Source organism: Phasianus colchicus, chromosome 29, assembly GCF_987193195.1.
Source record: "Phasianus colchicus chromosome 29, bPhaCol1.hap1.1, whole genome shotgun sequence".
In the NCBI taxonomy this organism is placed as follows: domain Eukaryota; kingdom Metazoa; phylum Chordata; class Aves; order Galliformes; family Phasianidae; genus Phasianus; species Phasianus colchicus.
Window position 1 is genome coordinate 3,319,982 of NC_143464.1, and position 16,888 is coordinate 3,336,869.

A 16,888-nucleotide genomic window follows, 5' to 3' on the forward strand; every position below is an offset into this window, starting at 1 on the left:
GTGCAACAGTGCGTTCTATAGAGATTTGAGGTGGATTTTCTATAGGGTTTGGATGGGGTTCTGGGGTCTGTATGGGGTCTGCATGGGGTTATGGGGTCTCTATGTTGTTTCTGGGTCTCTATGGGGTTATGGGGTCCGTAAGGGTGGGGATGCTTGTGCAAGGGGCGTGCAAGGGGTGTGCAAGAATGGGAGCTATAGGGATTCCAATGGGTTTTCTCTATACTGGGGTTGATTCTGGGGTCTGTATGGGGTCTGCATGGGGTTATGGGGTCTCTATGGGGTTATGGGGTCCGTAAGGGGGGGATGCTTGTGCAAGGGGCGTGCAAGGCGTGCAAGAATGGGAGCTATAGAGATTTGAGGTGGGTTTTCTATAGGGTTCAGATGGGATTCTGGGGTCTGTATGGGGTCTGCATGGGGTTATGGGGTCTCTATGGGGTTTCGGGGTCTCTATGGGGTTATGGGGTCCGTAAGGGTGGGGATGCTTGTGCAAGGGGCGTGCAAGGGGCGTGCAAGAATGGGAGCCATAGGGATTCCAATGGGTTTTCTCTACATTGGGAAGGGATTCTGGGCTCTGTATGGGGTCTGCATGGGGTTATGGGGTCTCTATGGTGTTATGGGGTGTGTAAGGGGGGGATGCTTGTGCAAGGGGGCGTGCAAGGCGTGCAAGGGGCGTGCCCCGGGGCCGGGGGTGGTGGGGGGGCAGCTGTTCCTGTTCCAGCTGCTGCGGGGTTTGGCCTTTTGCCACCGTCACAAAGTGCTGCACCGGGACCTGAAACCCCAAAACCTCCTCCTGAGTCGGCGGGGGGAACTGAAGCTGGCTGACTTCGGTATGGGGTTCAAATGGGGGACCCCAAAATCCCATAAGGGGGTGGGAAGCCCAAAATCCTATAGGGGAACCCGGAGTTTTATAGGGACGACCCCAAAAACCCATAGGGTTTCATAGGGGACCCCAAAATCCAATAGGGGAGCCCAAAATCCTATAAGGATCACCAAAAAGCTGTAAGGGACCCCAAAATCCTATAAGGGGGAGGGAAGCCCAAAATCCCATAGGGGGACCCTGAGTTCTATAGGGACGACCCCAAAAACCCATAAGGTTTGATAGGGGACCCCAAAATCCCATAAGGGATCCCAAAGTCCCATAAAAGAGCCCAAGCTCCCATAGGGGAGCCCAAAATCCTATTGGGGACCCCAAAATCCTATAAGGGGGTGGGAAGCCCAAAATCCCATAGGGGGACCCTGTGTTGTATTGGGATGACCCCAAAAACCAATAGGGTTTGATAGGGGACCCCAAAATCCCATAGGGGAGCCTAAAATCCTATTGGGGGCACCAAAACCCTATAGGGCACCCCAAATCCTATAGGGCATCCCACAACCCCATAAGGGACCCCGAAACCCTGTAGTGATTTATGGGGGACCTAAAAACCCTATAGGGCAGCAGAAATCCTATAGGGGACCCCAAAATCCTAGAGGGGATTCAAAACCCTACAAGGTCCCATAGGAGACCCCAAAATCCCATAGGGGATCCCAAATCCTGTTGGGGATGCCAAAAACCCATAGGGGACCCAAAATCCTATAAGGGGGTGGGAAGCCCAAAATCCCATAGGGGGACCCTGAGTTCTATAGGGACGACCCGAGAAACCCATAGGGTTTGATAGGGGACCCCAAAATCCCATAAGGGATCCCAAAGTCCCATAAAAGAGCCCAAGCTCCCATAGGGGAGCCCAAAATCCTATTGGGGACCCCAAAATCCTATAAGGGAGTGGGAAGCCCAAAATCCCATAGGGGGACCCTGTGTAGTATAGGGATGACCCCAAAAACCCATAGGGTTTCATAAGGGAGCCCAAAATCCCATAAAAGAGCCCAAAATCCCATAGGGGACACCCGAACCCCATACGGAACCCCGAAATCCTATAAGCATCACCAAAAAGCTGTAAGGGACCCCAAAATCCTATAAGGGGGTGGGAACCCCAAAATCCTATAGGGGAACCCGGAGTTTTATAGAGATGACCCCAAAAACCCATAGGGTTTGATCGGGGACCCCAAAATCCCATAAGGAAACCTAAAATCCTATTGGGGACCCCAAAATCCTATAGAGCACCCCAAATCCTATAGGGCATCCCACAACCCCATAAGGGACCCCGAAACCCTGTAGTGATTTATGGGGGGACCTGAAAACCCTATAGGGCAGCAGAAACCCTATAGGGGACCCCAAAATCCTAGAGGGGATTCAAAACCCTACAAGGTCCCATAGGAGACCCCAAAATCCCATAGGGGATCCCAAATCCTGTTGGGGATGCCAAAAACCCATAGGGGACCCAAAATCCTATAAGGGGGTCGGAAGCCCAAAATCCCATAGGGGGACCCTGAGTTCTATAGGGACGACCCGAGAAACCCATAGGGTTTGATAGGGGACCCCAAAATCCCATAAGGGATCCCAAAGTCCCATAAAAGAGCCCAAGCTCCCATAGGGGAGCCCAAAATCCTATTGGGGACCCCAAAATCCTATAAGGGAGTGGGAAGCCCAAAATCCCATAGGGGGACCCTGTGTTGTATAGGGACGACCCCAAAAACCCATAGGGTTTGATAGGGGACCCCAAAATCCCATAAAAGAGCCCAAAGTCCCATAGGAGAGTCCAAAATCCTATGGGGGACCCCAAAATCCTATAAGGGGATGGGATGCCCAAAATCCCATAGGGGGACCCCGAGTTCTATAGGGATGACCCCAAAAACCCATAGGGTTTGATAGCGGACCCCAAAATCCCATAAAAGAGCCCAAAGTCCCATAGGAGAGCCCAAAATCCTATTGGGGACCCCAAAATTCTATAAGGGGATGGGATGCCCAAAATCCCATAGGGGGACCCCGAGTTGTATAGGGACGACCCCAAAAACCCATAGGGTTTGATAGAGGACCCCAAAATCCCATAAAGGATCCCAAAGTCCCATAAGAGAGCCCAAAGTGCCATAGGGGAGCCCAAAATCCTATTGGGGACCCCAAAATCCTATAAGGGGGAGGGAAGCCCAAAATCCCATAGGGGGACCCGGAGTTCTATAGGGATGACCCCAAAAACCCATAGGGTTTGATAGAGGACCCCAAAATCCCATAAAGGATCCCAAAGTCCCATAAGAGAGCCCAAAGTGCCATAGGGGAGCCCAAAATCCTATTGGGGACCCCAAAATCCTATAAGGGGGTGGGAAGCCCAAAATCCCATAGGGGAACCCGGAGTTTTATAGGGACGACCCCAAAAACCCATAGGGTTTGATAGGGGACCCAAAATCCCATAAAAGAGCCCAAAGTCCCATAGGAGAGCCCAAAATCCTATTGGGAACCCCAAAATCCTATAAGGGGGTGGGAAGCCCAAAATCCTATAGGGGGACCCGGAGTTTTATAGGGACGACCCCAAAAACCAATAGGGTTTGATAGCGGACCCCAAAATCCCATAAAAGAGCCCAAAGTCCCATAGGAGAGCCCAAAATCCTATTGGGGACCTCAAAATCCTATAAGGGGGAGGGAAGCCCAAAATCCCATAGGGGAACCTAAGTTTTATAGGGACGATCCCAAAAACCCATAGGGTTTGATAGGGGACCCCAAAATCCCATAAAGGATCCCAAAGTCCCATAAGAGAGCCCAAAGTCCCATAGGAGAGCCCAAAATCCTATTGGGGACCCCAAAATTCTATAAGGGGATGGGATGCCCAAAATCCCATAGGGGGACCCCGAGTTGTATAGGGACGACCCCAAAAACCCATAGGGTTTGATAGAGGACCCCAAAATCCCATAAAGGATCCCAAAGTCCCATAAGAGAGCCCAAAGTGCCATAGGGGAGCCCAAAATCCTATTGGGGACCCCAAAATCCTATAAGGGGGAGGGAAGCCCAAAATCCCATAGGGGGACACTGTGTTGTATAGGGACGACCCCAAAAAACCATAGGGTTTTATAAGGGAGCCCAAAATCCCATAAAAGAGCCCAAAATCCTATAAGGATCACCAAAAAGCTGTAAGGGACCCCAAAATCCTATAAGGGGGTGGGAAGCCCAAAATCCCATAGGGGGACCCTGAGTTTTATAGGGACGACCCCAAAAACCCATAGGGTTTGATAGGGGACCCAAAATCCCATAAAAGAGCCCAAAGTCCCATAGGAGAGCCCAAAATCCTATTGGGGACCCCAAAATCCTATAAGGGGGAGGGAAGCCCAAAATCCCATAGGGGGACCCGGAGTTCTATAGGGATGACCCCAAAAACCCATAGGGTTTGATAGGGGACCCCAAAATCCCATAAAAGAGCCCAAAGTCCCATAGGAGAGCCCAAAATCCTATTGGGGACCCCAAAATCCTATAAGGGGGTGGGAAGCCCAAAATCCTATAGGGGAACCCGGAGTTTTATAGGGACGACCCCAAAAACCAATAGGGTTTGATAGCGGACCCCAAAATCCCATAGGGGAGCCCAAAGTCCCATAGGAGAGCCCAAAATCCTATTGGGGACCCCAAAATCCTATAAGGGAGTGGGAAGCCCAAAATCCCATAGGGGGACCCTGTGTAGTATAGGGATGACCCCAAAAACCCATAGGGTTTCATAAGGGAGCCCAAAATCCCATAAAAGAGCCCAAAATCCCATAGGGGACACCCGAACCCCATACGGAACCCCGAAATCCTATAAGCATCACCAAAAAGCTGTAAGGGACCCCAAAATCCTATAAGGGGGTGGGAACCCCAAAATCCTATAGGGGAACCCGGAGTTTTATAGAGATGACCCCAAAAACCCATAGGGTTTGATCGGGGACCCCAAAATCCCATAAGGAAACCTAAAATCCTATTGGGGACCCCAAAATCCTATAGAGCACCCCAAATCCTATAGGGCATCCCACAACCCCATAAGGGACCCCGAAACCCTGTAGTGATTTATGGGGGGACCTGAAAACCCTATAGGGCAGCAGAAACCCTATAGGGGACCCCAAAATCCTAGAGGGGATTCAAAACCCTACAAGGTCCCATAGGAGACCCCAAAATCCCATAGGGGATCCCAAATCCTGTTGGGGATGCCAAAAACCCATAGGGGACCCAAAATCCTATAAGGGGGTCGGAAGCCCAAAATCCCATAGGGGGACCCTAAGTTTTATAGGGACGAGCCCAAAAACCCATAGGGTTTGATAGGGGACCCCAAAATCCCATAAGGGATCCCAAAGTCCCATAGGAGAATCCAAAGTGCCATAGGGGAGCCCAAAATCCTATTGGGGACCCCAAAATCCTATAAGGGGGTGGGAAGCCCAAAATCCCATAGGGGAACCCTGTGTTGTATAGGGACGACCCCAAAAAGCCATAGGGTTTGATCGGGGACCCCAAAATCCCATAAGGAAACCTAAAATCCTACTGGGGACCCCAAAATCCTATAGAGCACCCCAAATCCTATAGGGCATCCCACAACCCCATAAGGGACCCCGAAACCCTGTAGTGATTTATGGGGGACCTGAAAACCCTATAGGGCAGCAGAAATCCTATAGGGGACCCCAAAATCCTACAGGGGATTCAAAACCCTACAAGGTCCCATAGGAGACCCCAAAATCTTACAGGGGATCCCAAATCCTGTTGGGGATGCCAAAAACCCATAGGGGACCCAAAATCCTATAAGGGGGTGGGAAGCCCAAAATCCCATAGGGGGACCCTGAGTTGTATAGGGACGACCCCAAAAACCCATAGGGTTTGATAGGGGACCCCAAAATCCCATAAAGGATCCCAAAGTCCCATAAGAGAGCCCAAAGTGCCATAGGAGAGCCCAAAATCCTATTGGGGACCCCAAAATCCTATAAGGGGGAGGGAAGCCCAAAATCCCATAGGGGGACCCTGTGTTGTATAGGGACGACCCCAAAAACCCATAGGGTTTCATAGGGGACCCCAAAATCCCATAAAAGAGCCCAAAGTCCCATAGGGGACCCAAAATCCTATTGGGGACCCCAAAATCCTATAAGGGGGTCGGAAGCTCAAAATCCCATAGGGGAACCTAAGTTTTATAGGGACGATCCCAAAAACCCATAGGGTTTGATAGGGGACCCCAAAATCCCATAAGGGATCCCAAAGTCCCATAAGAGAGCCCAAAGTGCCATAGGAGAGCCCAAAATCCTATTGGGGACCCCAAAATCCTATAAGGGGGAGGGAAGCCCAAAATCCCATAGGGGGACCCTGAGTTGTATAGGGATGACCCCAAAAACCAATAGGGTTTGATAGGGGACCCCAAAATCCCATAGGGGAGCCCAAAGTCCCATAGAGGACCCAAAATCCTATTGGGGACCCCAAAATCCTATAAGGGGGAGGGAAGCCCAAAATCCCATAGGGGGACCCTGAGTTCAATAGGGATGACCCCAAAAACCCATAGGGTTTGATAGGGGACCCCAAAATCCCATAAAGGATCCCAAAGTCCCATAAGAGAGCCCAAAGTGCCATAGGAGAGCCCAAAATCCTATTGGGGACCTCAAAATCCCATAAGGGGGAGGGAAGCCCAAAATCCCATAAGTGGACCCCATGTTCTATAGGGAAGAGCCGAAAAACCCATAGGGTTTGATCGGGAACCCCAAAATCCCATAGGGGAGCCCAAAGTCCCATAGGAGAATCCAAAGTGCCATAGGGGAGCCCAAAATCCTAATGGGGACCCCAAAATCCTATAAGGGGGAGGGAAGCCCAAAATCCCATAGGGGGACCATGTGTTGTATAGGGACGACCCCAAAAACCCATAGGGATTCATAAGGGAGCCCAAAATCCCATAAAAGAGCCCAAAATCCCATAGGGGACACCCGAACCCCATACGGAACCCCGAAATCCTATAAGCATCACCAAAAAGCTGTAAGGGACCCCAAAATCCTATAAGGGGGTGGGAACCCCAAAATCCTATAGGGGGACCCTGTGTTGTATAGGGATGACCCCAAAAACCAATAGGGTTTGATAGGGGACCCTAAAATCCCATAGGGGAGCCTAAAATCCTATTGGGGGCACTAAAACCCTATAGAGCACCCCAAATCCTGTAGGGCATCCCACAACCCCATAAGGGACCCCGAAACCCTGTAGTGATTTATGGGGGACCTAAAAACCCTATAGGGCAGCAGAAACCCTATAGGGGACCCCAAAATCCTACAGGGGATTCAAAACCCTACAAGGTCCCATAGGAGACCCCAAAATCCCATAGGGGATCCCAAATCCTGTTGGGGATGCCAAAAACCCATAGGGGACCCAAAATCCTATAACGGGGTGGGAAGCCCAAAATCCCATAGGGGGACCCTGAGTTGTATAGGGACGACCCCAAAAACCCATAGGGTTTGATAGGGGACCCCAAAATCCCATAAAGGATCCCAAAGTCCCATAGAGGACCCAAAATCCTATTGGGGACCCCAAAATCCTATAAGGGGGTGGGAAGCCCAAAATCCCATAGGGGGACCCTGAGTTTTATAGGGACGAGCCCAAAAACCCATAGGGTTTGATAGGGGACCCCAAAATCCCATAAGGGATCCCAAAGTCCCATAAGAGAGCCCAAAGTGCCATAGGAGAGCCCAAAATCCTATTGGGGACCCCAAAATCCTATAAGGGGGAGGGAAGCCCAAAATCCCATAGGGGGACCCTGAGTTGTATAGGGATGACCCCAAAAACCAATAGGGTTTGATAGGGGACCCCAAAATCCCATAGGGGAGCCCAAAGTCCCATAGAGGACCCAAAATCCTATTGGGGACCCCAAAATCCTATAAGGGGGAGGGAAGCCCAAAATCCCATAGGGGGACCCTGAGTTCAATAGGGATGACCCCAAAAACCCATAGGGTTTGATAGGGGACCCCAAAATCCCATAAAGGATCCCAAAGTCCCATAAGAGAGCCCAAAGTGCCATAGGAGAGCCCAAAATCCTATTGGGGACCTCAAAATCCCATAAGGGGGAGGGAAGCCCAAAATCCCATAAGTGGACCCCATGTTCTATAGGGAAGAGCCGAAAAACCCATAGGGTTTGATCGGGAACCCCAAAATCCCATAGGGGAGCCCAAAGTCCCATAGGAGAATCCAAAGTGCCATAGGGGAGCCCAAAATCCTAATGGGGACCCCAAAATCCTATAAGGGGGAGGGAAGCCCAAAATCCCATAGGGGGACCATGTGTTGTATAGGGACGACCCCAAAAACCCATAGGGATTCATAAGGGAGCCCAAAATCCCATAAAAGAGCCCAAAATCCCATAGGGGACACCCGAACCCCATACGGAACCCCGAAATCCTATAAGCATCACCAAAAAGCTGTAAGGGACCCCAAAATCCTATAAGGGGGTGGGAACCCCAAAATCCTATAGGGGGACCCTGTGTTGTATAGGGATGACCCCAAAAACCAATAGGGTTTGATAGGGGACCCTAAAATCCCATAGGGGAGCCTAAAATCCTATTGGGGGCACTAAAACCCTATAGAGCACCCCAAATCCTGTAGGGCATCCCACAACCCCATAAGGGACCCCGAAACCCTGTAGTGATTTATGGGGGACCTAAAAACCCTATAGGGCAGCAGAAACCCTATAGGGGACCCCAAAATCCTACAGGGGATTCAAAACCCTACAAGGTCCCATAGGAGACCCCAAAATCCCATAGGGGATCCCAAATCCTGTTGGGGATGCCAAAAACCCATAGGGGACCCAAAATCCTATAACGGGGTGGGAAGCCCAAAATCCCATAGGGGGACCCTGAGTTGTATAGGGACGACCCCAAAAACCCATAGGGTTTGATAGGGGACCCCAAAATCCCATAAAGGATCCCAAAGTCCCATAGAGGACCCAAAATCCTATTGGGGACCCCAAAATCCTATAAGGGGGTGGGAAGCCCAAAATCCCATAGGGGGACCCTGAGTTTTATAGGGACGAGCCCAAAAACCCATAGGGTTTGATAGGGGACCCCAAAATCCCATAAGGGATCCCAAAGTCCCATAAGAGAGCCCAAAGTGCCATAGGAGAGCCCAAAATCCTATTGGGGACCCCAAAATCCTATAAGGGGGAGGGAAGCCCAAAATCCCATAGGGGGACCCTGTGTTGTATAGGGACGACCCCAAAAACCCATAGGGTTTCGTAAGGGAGCCCAAAATCCCATAATAGAGCCCAAAATCCTATAAGGATCACCAAAAAGCTGTAAGGGAACCCAAAATCCTATAAGGGGGTGGGAACCCCAAAATCCTATAGGGGAACCCGGAGTTTTATAGGGATGACCCCCAAAACCCATAGGGTTTGATAGGGGACCCCAAAATCCGATAAGGAAACCTAAAATCCTATTGGGGACCCCAAAATCCTATAGAGCACCCCAAATCCTATAGGGCATCCCACAACCCCATAAGGGACCCCGAAACCCTGTAGTGATTTATGGGGGGACCTGAAAACCCTATAGGGCAGCAGAAACCCTATAGGGGACCCCAAAATCCTAGAGGGGATTCAAAACCCTACAAGGTCCCATAGGAGACCCCAAAATCCCATAGGGGATCCCAAATCCTGTTGGGGATGCCAAAAACCCATAGGGGACCCAAAATCCTATAAGGGGGTGGGAAGCCCAAAATCCCATAGGGGGACCCTGAGTTCTATAGGGACGACCCGAGAAACCCATAGGGTTTGATAGGGGACCCCAAAATCCCATAAGGGATCCCAAAGTCCCATAAAAGAGCCCAAGCTCCCATAGGGGAGCCCAAAATCCTATTGGGGACCCCAAAATCCTATAAGGGAGTGGGAAGCCCAAAATCCCATAGGGGGACCCTGTGTTGTATAGGGATGATCCCAAAAACCCATAGGGTTTGATAGGGGACCCCAAAATCCCATAGGGGAGCCTAAAATCCTATTGGGGGCACCAAAACCTTATAGGGCACCCAAAATCCTATAGGGCATCCCACAACCCCATAAGGGACCCCGAAACCCTGTAGTGATTTATGGGGGGACCTGAAAACCCTATAGGGCAGCAGAAACCCTATAGGGGACCCCAAAATCCTAGAGGGGATTCAAAACCCTACAAGGTCCCATAGGAGACCCCAAAATCCCATAGGGGATCCCAAATCCTGTTGGGGATGCCAAAAACCCATAGGGGACCCAAAATCCTATAAGGGGGTGGGAAGCCCAAAATCCCATAGGGGGACCCTGAGTTCTATAGGGACGACCCGAGAAACCCATAGGGTTTGATAGGGGACCCCAAAATCCCATAAGGGATCCCAAAGTCCCATAAAAGAGCCCAAGCTCCCATAGGGGAGCCCAAAATCCTATTGGGGACCCCAAAATCCTATAAGGGAGTGGGAAGCCCAAAATCCCATAGGGGGACCCTGTGTAGTATAGGGATGACCCCAAAAACCCATAGGGTTTCATAAGGGAGCCCAAAATCCCATAAAAGAGCCCAAAATCCCATAGGGGACACCCGAACCCCATACGGAACCCCGAAATCCTATAAGCATCACCAAAAAGCTGTAAGGGACCCCAAAATCCTATAAGGGGGTGGGAACCCCAAAATCCTATAGGGGAACCCGGAGTTTTATAGAGATGACCCCAAAAACCCATAGGGTTTGATCGGGGACCCCAAAATCCCATAAGGAAACCTAAAATCCTATTGGGGACCCCAAAATCCTATAGAGCACCCCAAATCCTATAGGGCATCCCACAACCCCATAAGGGACCCCGAAACCCTGTAGTGATTTATGGGGGGACCTGAAAACCCTATAGGGCAGCAGAAACCCTATAGGGGACCCCAAAATCCTAGAGGGGATTCAAAACCCTACAAGGTCCCATAGGAGACCCCAAAATCCCATAGGGGATCCCAAATCCTGTTGGGGATGCCAAAAACCCATAGGGGACCCAAAATCCTATAAGGGGGTCGGAAGCCCAAAATCCCATAGGGGGACCCTAAGTTTTATAGGGACGAGCCCAAAAACCCATAGGGTTTGATAGGGGACCCCAAAATCCCATAAGGGATCCCAAAGTCCCATAGGAGAATCCAAAGTGCCATAGGGGAGCCCAAAATCCTATTGGGGACCCCAAAATCCCATAAGGGGGTGGGAACCCCAAAATCCTATAGGGGAACCCAGAGTTTTATAGGGACGACCCCAAAAACCCATAGGGTTTGATAGGGGACCCCAAAATCCCATAGAGGACCCCAAAAACCCTACAGGGCACCCCAAATCCTATAGGAGACCCCAAATCTCCATAGGATCTTGCAGGGATTCCCAAGTCCCCATAAGATCCTATAGGGCACCCCAAATCCTACAGGGGATCCCAAAACCCCATAGAGGACCCCCAATATCCTATAGGGCACCAGAAATCCTATAGAGGACCCCAAAAATCCTGTAGGTGACCTCGGATCTCCATAGGATCCTCTAGAGGACCCCAAAATCCTATAGGGCATCCCAAAACTGTATAGGGGACCCCAAAATCCTATAGGGCACCCCAAATCCTCATAGGATCCTATATGGCACCCCAAACCCTATAGAGGACCTCAAATCCTATAGGGGACCCCAATAATCCTGTCGGGGATCCCAATCCCCATAGGATCCTATAGGGGACCCCAAAATCCTATTGGGCACCTCGAAATCCTGTAGGGCACCAGAAATCCTATAGGGGACCCCAAATCCCCATGGGATCCTATAGGGGACCCCAAAATCCTACGGGGCACCTCGAAATCCTATACAGGACCCCAAAAATCCTATAGGGAACCTCAAATCCTATAGAAGACCTCAAATCCTATAGGGGACCTCAAAAATCCTATAGGGGACCTCAAATCCCCATAGGATCCTATAGGGTACCCTGAATCCTATAGAGTCCCCGCAAAATCCTATAGGGACCCCAAATCCCCATAGGATCGTTTAGGGGACCCTAAAATGTTATAGGGCACCCCAAATCATATAGAGGACCCTAAATCCTATAGGGGACCCCAAAAATCCTACAGGGGATCCCAAATCACCATAGGCTCCTATAGGGGACCCCAAAATCCTATGGGGCTCCTCGAAATCCTGTAGGGCACCCCAAATCCTATAAGGGACCCCAATAATCCTATAGGGGACCTCCAATCCTATAGAGGATCTCAAATCCTTCGGAGGACCCCAAAAATCCTATAAGGGACCTCAAAAATCCTACAGGGGACTGCAAACCTCCATAGGATCCTATAGGGCACCCCAAATTCTATGGAGGACCCCAAAAATCCTATAGGGGACCCCAGATTCCTATTGAGGATCCCAAATACCATCGGATCCTATAGGGGACCCCAAAATCCTATAGGGAACCCCAAGCCCTATAGAGGCCCCCAAAAATCCTTTAGGGGACCCCAAATCCACTAGGGGACCCCATAAATCCTATAGGGGGACCCCAAAAATCCTCCAGGGGACCCCAAATCCCCATGGGCTCCTATAGGGGACCCCGAAATCCTATGGGGCTCCTCGAAATGCTGTAGGGCACCCCAAATCCTATAGGGGACCCCAATAATCCTTTAGGGGACCTCCAATCCTATAGAGGACCTCAAATCCTTTAGAGGACCCCAAAAATCCTTTAAGGGACCCCAAATCTCCATAGGATCCTATAGGGCACCCCAAATTGTATGGAGGACCCCAAAAATCCTATAGGGGACCCCAAATTCCTATTGAGGATCCCAAATACCATCGGATCCTTTAGGGGACCCCAAAATCCTATAGGGAACCCCAAAATCCTATGGGGCTACTCAAAATCCTATAGGACATCCCGAATCCTATAGAGGACCCCAAAAATCCTATAAGGGACCTCAAAAATCCTACAGGGGACTGCAAACCTCCATAGGATCCTATAGGGCACCCCAAATTGTATGGAGGATCCCAAAAATCCTATAGGGGACCCCAGATTCCTATTGAGGATCCCAAATACCATCGGATCATTTAGGGAACCCCAAAATCCTATAGGGAACCCCAAGCCCTCTAGAGGACCCCAAAAATCCTTTAGGGGACCCCAAATCCACTAGGGGACCCCATAAATCCTTTAGGGGGACCCCAAAAATCCTACAGGGGACCCCAAATCCCCATGGGCTCCTATAGGGGACCCCAAAATCCTTTGGGGCACCTCGAAATCCTGTAGGGCACCCCAAATCCTATAGGGGACCCCAATAATCCTATAGGGGACCTCCAATCCTATAGAGGATCTCAAATCCTTCGGAGGACCCCAAAAATCCTATAAGGGACCTCAAAAACCCTACAGGGGACTGCAAACCTCCATAGGATCCTATAGGGCACCCCAAATTGTATGGAGGACACCAAAAATCCTATAGGGGACCCCAAATTCCTATTGAGGATCCCAAATACCATCGGATCCTATAGGGGACCCCAAAATCCTGTAGAGGAGCCCAGAAATCCTATAAGAGACCCCAAATCTCCATAGGATCCTATAGGGCACCTGAAATCCTATAGAGGACCCCAAAAATCCTCCAGGGGACCCCAAATCCCCATAGACTCCTATAGGGGACCCCAAAATCCTATGGGGCACCTCGAAATCCTGTAGGGCACCCCAAATCCTATAGGGGACCCCAATAATCCTATAGGGGACCTCCAATCCTATAGAGGACCCCAAAAATCCTTCGGAGGACCCCAAAAATCCTATAAGGGACCCCAAATCTCCATAGGATCCTATAGGGCACCCCAAATTGTATGGAGGACCCCAAAAATCCTATAGGGGACCCCAAATTCCTATTGAGGATCCCAAATACCATCAGATCCTATAGGGGACCCTCAAATCCTGTAGAGGAGCCCAGAAATCCTATAAGGGACCCCAAATCTCCATAGGATCCTATAGGGCACCCGAAATCCTATAGAGGACCCCAAAAAACCTATAGGGGACCCCAAAAACCCTCCAGGGGACCCCAAATCCCCATGGGCTCCTATAGGGGACCCCAAAAATCCTTTAGGGGACTCCAAATCCACTAGGGGACCCCATAAATCCTATAGGGGGACCCCAAAAATCCTCCAGGGGACCCCAAATCCCCATGGGCTCCTATAGGGGACCCCAAAATCCTTCGGGGCACCTCGAAATCCTGTAGGGCACCCCAAATCCTATAGGGGACCCCAATAATCCTTTAGGGGACCTCCAATCCTATAGAGGACCTCAAATCCTTTGGAGGACCCCAAAAATCCTTTAAGGGACCCCAAATTCCTATTGAGGATCCCAAATACCATCGGATCCTATAGGGGACCCTCAAATCCTGTAGAGGAGCCCAGAAATCCTATAAGGGACCCCAAATCTCCATAGGATCCTATAGGGCACCCGAAATCCTACAGAGGACCCCAAAAAACCTATAGGGGACCCCAAAAACCCTCCAGGGGACCCTAAATCCCCATGGGCTCCTATAGGGGACCCCAAAATCCTATGGGGCTCCTTGAAATCCTGTAGGGCACCCCAAGAATCCTACAGGGGATCCCAAATACCATAGGATCCTATAGGGCACCCCAAATTGTATGGAGGACCCCAAAAATCCTATAGGGGACCCCAAATTCCTATTGAGGATCCCAAATACCATCAGATCCTTTAGGGGACCCCAAAATCCTATAGGGAACCCCAAAATCCTATGGGGCTACTCAAAATCCTATAGGACATCCCGAATCCTATAGAGGACCCCAAAAATCCTATAAGGGACCTCAAAAATCCTACAGGGGACTGCAAACCTCCATAGGATCCTATAGGGCACCCCAAATTGTATGGAGGATCCCAAAAATCCTATAGGGGACCCCAGATTCCTATTGAGGATCCCAAATACCATCGGATCCTTTAGGGAACCCCAAAATCCTATAGGGAACCCCAAGCCCTCTAGAGGACCCCAAAAATCCTTTAGGGGACCCCAAATCCACTAGGGGACCCCATAAATCCTTTAGGGGGACCCCAAAAATCCTACAGGGGACCCCAAATCCCCATGGGCTCCTATAGGGGACCCCAAAATCCTTTGGGGCACCTCGAAATCCTGTAGGGCACCCCAAATCCTATAGGGGACCCCAATAATCCTATAGGGGACCTCCAATCCTATAGAGGATCTCAAATCCTTCGGAGGACCCCAAAAATCCTATAAGGGACCTCAAAAACCCTACAGGGGACTGCAAACCTCCATAGGATCCTATAGGGCACCCCAAATTGTATGGAGGACACCAAAAATCCTATAGGGGACCCCAAATTCCTATTGAGGATCCCAAATACCATCGGATCCTATAGGGGACCCCAAAATCCTGTAGAGGAGCCCAGAAATCCTATAAGAGACCCCAAATCTCCATAGGATCCTATAGGGCACCTGAAATCCTATAGAGGACCCCAAAAATCCTCCAGGGGACCCCAAATCCCCATAGACTCCTATAGGGGACCCCAAAATCCTATGGGGCACCTCGAAATCCTGTAGGGCACCCCAAATCCTATAGGGGACCCCAATAATCCTATAGGGGACCTCCAATCCTATAGAGGACCCCAAAAATCCTTCGGAGGACCCCAAAAATCCTATAAGGGACCCCAAATCTCCATAGGATCCTATAGGGCACCCCAAATTGTATGGAGGACCCCAAAAATCCTATAGGGGACCCCAAATTCCTATTGAGGATCCCAAATACCATCAGATCCTATAGGGGACCCTCAAATCCTGTAGAGGAGCCCAGAAATCCTATAAGGGACCCCAAATCTCCATAGGATCCTATAGGGCACCCGAAATCCTATAGAGGACCCCAAAAAACCTATAGGGGACCCCAAAAACCCTCCAGGGGACCCCAAATCCCCATGGGCTCCTATAGGGGACCCCAAAATCCTATGGGGCTCCTTGAAATCCTGTAGGGCACCCCAAGAATCCTACAGGGGATCCCAAATACCATAGGATCCTATAGGGCACCCCAAATTGTATGGAGGACCCCAAAAATCCTATAGGGGACCCCAAATTCCTATTGAGGATCCCAAATACCATCAGATCCTTTAGGGGACCCCAAAATCCTATAGGGAACCCCAAAATCCTATGGGGCTACTCAAAATCCTATAGGACATCCCGAATCCTATAGAGGACCCCAAAAATCCTATAAGGGACCTCAAAAATCCTACAGGGGACTGCAAACCTCCATAGGATCCTATAGGGCACCCCAAATTGTATGGAGGATCCCAAAAATCCTATAGGGGACCCCAGATTCCTATTGAGGATCCCAAATACCATCGGATCCTTTAGGGAACCCCAAAATCCTATAGGGAACCCCAAGCCCTCTAGAGGACCCCAAAAATCCTTTAGGGGACCCCAAATCCACTAGGGGACCCCATAAATCCTTTAGGGGGACCCCAAAAATCCTACAGGGGACCCCAAATCCCCATGGGCTCCTATAGGGGACCCCAAAATCCTTTGGGGCACCTCGAAATCCTGTAGGGCACCCCAAATCCTATAGGGGACCCCAATAATCCTATAGGGGACCTCCAATCCTATAGAGGATCTCAAATCCTTCGGAGGACCCCAAAAATCCTATAAGGGACCTCAAAAACCCTACAGGGGACTGCAAACCTCCATAGGATCCTATAGGGCACCCCAAATTGTATGGAGGACACCAAAAATCCTATAGGGGACCCCAAATTCCTATTGAGGATCCCAAATACCATCGGATCCTATAGGGGACCCCAAAATCCTGTAGAGGAGCCCAGAAATCCTATAAGAGACCCCAAATCTCCATAGGATCCTATAGGGCACCTGAAATCCTATAGAGGACCCCAAAAATCCTCCAGGGGACCCCAAATCCCCATAGACTCCTATAGGGGACCCCAAAATCCTATGGGGCACCTCGAAATCCTGTAGGGCACCCCAAATCCTATAGGGGACCCCAATAATCCTATAGGGGACCTCCAATCCTATAGAGGACCCCAAAAATCCTTCGGAGGACCCCAAAAATCCTATAAGGGACCCCAAATCTCCATAGGATCCT

The 16,888-nt window shown here is 50.4% G+C and overlaps 1 protein-coding gene across 4 annotated transcripts in view; it reads left to right on the forward strand.

Annotated features, from left to right (window-relative positions):
• The window catches only part of CDK16 (cyclin dependent kinase 16), a 101,847-nt gene that overhangs the window by 40,018 nt on the left and 44,941 nt on the right, over nt 1–16,888 (forward strand). For 3 of the 4 annotated variants that reach the window (XM_090126776.1, XM_090126778.1, XM_090126777.1), the window contains exon 9: nt 704–827. In XM_090126776.1, the coding sequence (XP_089982902.1) occupies nt 704–827 (124 nt within the window). The remainder of the gene's footprint in view (nt 1–703; nt 828–16,888) is intronic. The other variant, XM_090126779.1, reaches the window with a different exon arrangement.